Source organism: Notothenia rossii, assembly GCF_949606895.1.
Source record: "Notothenia rossii genome assembly, chromosome: 5".
Lineage (NCBI taxonomy): Eukaryota > Metazoa > Chordata > Actinopteri > Perciformes > Nototheniidae > Notothenia > Notothenia rossii.
Window position 1 is genome coordinate 91,113,946 of NC_136903.1, and position 5,000 is coordinate 91,118,945.

Below are 5,000 nucleotides of genomic sequence, written 5' to 3' on the forward strand. Positions count from 1 at the left end.
CATCAGCCTGAACACACCACTAACTACCATCAGCCTGAACACACCACTAACTACCATCAGCCTGAACACACCACAAACTACCATCAGCCTGAACACACCACAAAATACCATCAGCCTGAACACACCACTAACTACCATCAGCCTAAACACACCACAAACTACCGTCAGCCTGAACACACCACAAACTACCATCAGCCTGAACACACCACAAACTACCATCAGCCTGAACACACCACAAACTACCATCAGCCTGAACACACCACAACACAAGATAGTGAGATGTATAATTTTACATGAAACATTCCTGTAGCACTGATCTTTATATGTCAGCTTGGCAGCCTGTACAAAAAAGGAACATTATCGCTAAATACTAACGCTGTAATATCGACTTAGACGAGGCAAGGCTGTTTGCTATAAAGTACGTTTCAAGTTGAAGTATTAATGATATGACTATAGTGAAAGTACAAACTGTGTCTCTCTGTAGGAGCTGAATTATTAAACTATAATGTATTTGTGGTGTCTTTATGTAATTCAGAGGCGCACGTTCAATCAGGAATAGGGAATAGTAACTGTGGTGCATTCTGGGGAAGTAAAGTACGGTATTTGAGAGCTTGATTATACTTTTAATGTGTTTACATTCATTTCACAGCAGTACTTTACCTGTGTGCTGCTCTGTTGGACGCTGTGTCTGCTGGAGAGGTGCTGGGGGAACACAGAAAGAAACAAAATGTTACATCAGGTTGACCAATCACAACAGAGCCGGCGAGCCAACCAATCAGAGCAGACTGGGCTCTGGTTTCAGAGAGAGGGTGAAAAGAGACTCTACATACTGATACACCTGAACGTCAGCAGGAGAGAACTCTTTAAAGTAGAGACACCACATACTGATATACACCTGAACATCAGCAAGAGAGGACTCTTTAAAGTAGAGACACTACATACTGATATACACCTGAACATCAGCAGGAGAGGACTCTTTAAAGTAGAGACACTACATACTGATATACACCTGAACATCAGCAGGAGAGGACTCTTTAAAGTAGAGACACTACTTACTGATATACACCTGAACGTCAGCAGGAGAGGACTCTTTAAAGTAGAGACACTACATACTGATATACACCTGAACATCAGCAGGAGAGGACTCTTTAAAGTAGAGACACTACATACTGATATACACCTGAACATCAGCAGGAGAGGACTCTTTAAAGTAGAGACACTACATACTGATATACACCTGAACATCAGCAGGAGAGGACTCTTTAAAGTAGAGACACTACATACTGATATACACCTGAACATCAGCAGGAGAGGACTCTTTAAAGTAGAGACACTACATACTGATATACACCTGAACATCAGCAGGAGAGGACTCTTTAAAGTAGAGACACTACATACTGATATACACCTGAACATCAGCAGGAGAGGACTCTTTAAAGTAGAGACACTACATACTGATATACACCTGAACATCAGCAGGAGAGGACTCTTTAAAGTAGAGACACTACATACTGATATACACCTGAACATCAGCAGGAGAGGACTCTTTAAAGTAGAGACACTACATACTGATATACACCTGAACATCAGCAGGAGAGGACTCTTTAAAGTAGAGACACTACATACTGATATACACCTAAACATCAGCAGGAGAGGACTCTTTAAATTAGAGACACTACATACTGATATACACCTGAACATCAGCAGGAGAGGACTCTTTAAAGTAGAGACACTACATACTGATATACACATGAACATCAGCAGGAGAGAACTCTTTAAAGTAGAGACACTACATACTGATATACACCTGAACATCAGCAGGAGAGGACTCTTTAAAGTAGAGACACTAGATACTGATATACACCTGAACATCAGCAGGAGAGGACTCTTTAAAGTAGAGACACTAGATACTGATATACACCTGAACATCAGCAGGAGAGGACTCTTTAAAGTAGAGACACTACATACTGATATACACCTGAACATCAGCAGGAGAGGACTCTTTAACTTGACGTTAGTTTTTATTTATTTATTTGTGTTTAATCGTGGTTCTGAAAGTGTGAAGTAACTAAAAAAAGGACAGTCTTCTCCTCAATAGTCTCTGTTCCCCATCCATCAACTTTAATACTTTATCTCTTTCCCGTCTCCACATCAGTCTCTAGGCAACGCAACAAAGAGGAATCACCACGACGACAGAGTTATATGGCTGCAGCTCGGCTATTAAAAGCCGTACTGATGAACATCAGGAACATCTAACAATACTCCCCACATCGCAGAAACTCACACAAAAACAAGTATATAAGTGTTTCTCTAAAATGATTGCACTTTACTCAAATGTATTTCGAACATGTAAAACAATAATACAAAAAACTTATAATAATACTGAAATGAAACATGAGAATTATGATTATATACAAACTCAAGCAGTATCAAATTAATAATCAAAACATATTATTGACTATAGCAAATTATATATGAACAAATTAACTACCTAATTACACAAATCTGAAAAGGGGTGGGAAGAAGTTTTCACTTATTTAATCCCACCCCTTCTCCCAAAAACTCAATTATTAACATTGTTAGGGAATAATTTGCTTAGGTATTCAACCTTCGACCCAGTTCATCGTTTCCTCCTCTCACTGTCTCTTTCTCCCGGCACAGGTCTACGGCGTGGGGTATCGCTGCTTTCTCTCTTAAGGAGGGGCAGCTTGGGCGCATTGTTGTTGCCAGTCTATGACCGAGCCCAAGCCGCCATGAGGTAGTTTACTGTTCAGGGACGAAGGTTCCCTGCCGCACATTCTTTTCTATGGACGAGAGCTCTAGTTAGATTCAGGGCCCATAATGCTTTAGTCTCACTGATAAAGAATGTTGATTATTACACTGCGAACTAGTTCAAACCTCGAGCTGCAGAAGAGTTCTTCAGAATTTGTTTGGCAACCGCTGTGTCATCTCGTGACACACCATCTGTCTTGTGAATTCTCCGGCTGTAACTCCAAATAAACCGTCAGTGTTTGCCCTCAGAGCCCCAGCTCTCCTCGTGTCTCTCTGAGTCCTGACTCCATCAGAGCTCCAGCTCTCCTCGTGTCTCTCTGAGTCCTGACTCCATCAGAGCTCCAGCTCTCCTCGTGTCTCTGAGTCCTGACTCCATCAAAGCTCCAGCTCTCCTCGTGTCTCTCTGAGTCCTGACTCCATCAGAGCTCCAGCTCTCCTCGTGTCTCTGAGTCCTGACTCCATCAGAGCTCCAGCTCTCCTCGTGTCTCTGAGTCCTGACTCCATCAGAGCTCCAGCTCTCCTCGTGTCTCTGAGTCCTGACTCCATCAGAGCTCCAGCTCTCCTCGTGTCTCTCTGAGTCCTGACTCCATCAGAGCTCCAGCTCTCCTCGTGTCTCTGAGTCCTGACTCCATCAGAGCTCCAGCTCTCCTCGTGTCTCTGAGTCCTGACTCCATCAGAGCTCCAGCTCTCCTCGTGTCTCTCTGAGTCCTGACTCCATCAGAGCTCCAGCTCTCCTCGTGTCTCTCTGAGTCCTGACTCCATCAGAGCTCCAGCTCTCCTCGTGTCTCTCTGAGTCCTGACTCCATCAGAGCTCCAGCTCTCCTCGTGTCTCTGAGTCCTGACTCCATCAGAGCTCCAGCTCTCCTCGTGTCTCTGAGTCCTGACTCCATCAGAGCTCCAGCTCTCCTTGTGTCTCTCTGAGTCCTGACTCCATCAGAGCTCCAGCTCTCCTCGTGTCTCTCTGAGTCCTGACTCCATCAGAGCTCCAGCTCTCCTCGTGTCTCTCTGAGTCCTGACTCCAATTGCTTCAGAAGTTTCCCCCACAAACGTATATGTATTATATTTTGAACTTACCATCTTATAAAGATCTGACACGCTGATCTGGTCTTCATCCACCATCTCAAACTCCTTCCTGGGCACCAGGTCCAGACCCATGTGTCTGAAAGAGAGGAGGAGATCATTTAAATACAGATAACATTCATTATATGTTGACAATAGTTTGCAACTGTTGTAACTTCTTGTATTTAAGGAAGTAAAAACATTTGTTTATTTGCTTCTTGACAGAAGTTAAGGGTCAAATGTTGAAGTAAAAAAGTGTAAGTATGTGTCCTGCTTTTGCTCCTTCCTGTTTTGATATAGAAATGAATATGAGTATGTCGAGTGCATTTTCTCTGTCTTCCACCGTTCTTGTTGGAAACTGTTAAATAATAAATATATTAATATAAAGTAAACACGTCGTTCAGTTTGGACTAGACTCGCTTGGTTCTTCATTCGAAGCTTCTATTACACAACATTAACAAAACAAATGTACAATACAAGATCTAAAGATTCATTTACTTATTATTTATTGACCTGTAGTGACCGTGCATGTATTGTTCAAACTACAATCATATTATCAATAAAATATAACATAGAAACATGTCTTAAACTCGAAAGCAGTACTTTTTTTTATGTGAAGAAAAGAAAAACATATTTATTTACAAAAGTACTAGAATGGAAATAGATACAAAATGATGTGTGGATAATAATCATATTAATGGGGATTATATTAAAACATGTAAACACAAAGAGTGTCGATTAACAAATAAATAAATAAAATAAAAAAGTACCCAAAATCGAAAGACATTTTAGGCGACCAAAATATTATGCCTCACTTTGATAAAGTTAATAAAAAACTGTGAAAGGTTTATGGTTTAAATACAAAATTGGACCATCATTTAGTAATTTAACATGATGCTGTATTGAAGAAGACTTAAGACTACAGATTGAGACCATGAACTCATCAGGACAATGTTTACTGAGGTCATAAATCAAGTGAGAAGTTGGTTCATTTCCTCATAGTCTTCTATTCAATCTGACTTGCTCTGCCCTACTCTGATTTATTGTCTATTTTAAAGAGGGTTATAAACTGCTAAAGGAAAATTGTGCTGTGTTGAAAAACACTTAAAACTAGAGATTGAGGGCATAAACTCATCAGGACAATGTTTACTTAAGCAAGGCTAATTTCC

The 5,000-nt window shown here is 41.0% G+C and overlaps 1 protein-coding gene across 1 annotated transcript in view; it reads right to left on the minus strand.

Moving 5' to 3' along the window:
• Positions 1–5,000, minus strand: part of LOC307041071 (dedicator of cytokinesis protein 3-like) — a 234,822-nt gene that overhangs the window by 62,435 nt on the left and 167,387 nt on the right. Inside the window, exons 7-8 of the mRNA XM_079684411.1 lie at positions 3,847–3,931; positions 661–702 (exon numbers count right to left, since the gene is read on the minus strand). Coding sequence (XP_079540537.1) covers positions 661–702; positions 3,847–3,931 — 127 coding nt within the window. The remainder of the gene's footprint in view (positions 1–660; positions 703–3,846; positions 3,932–5,000) is intronic.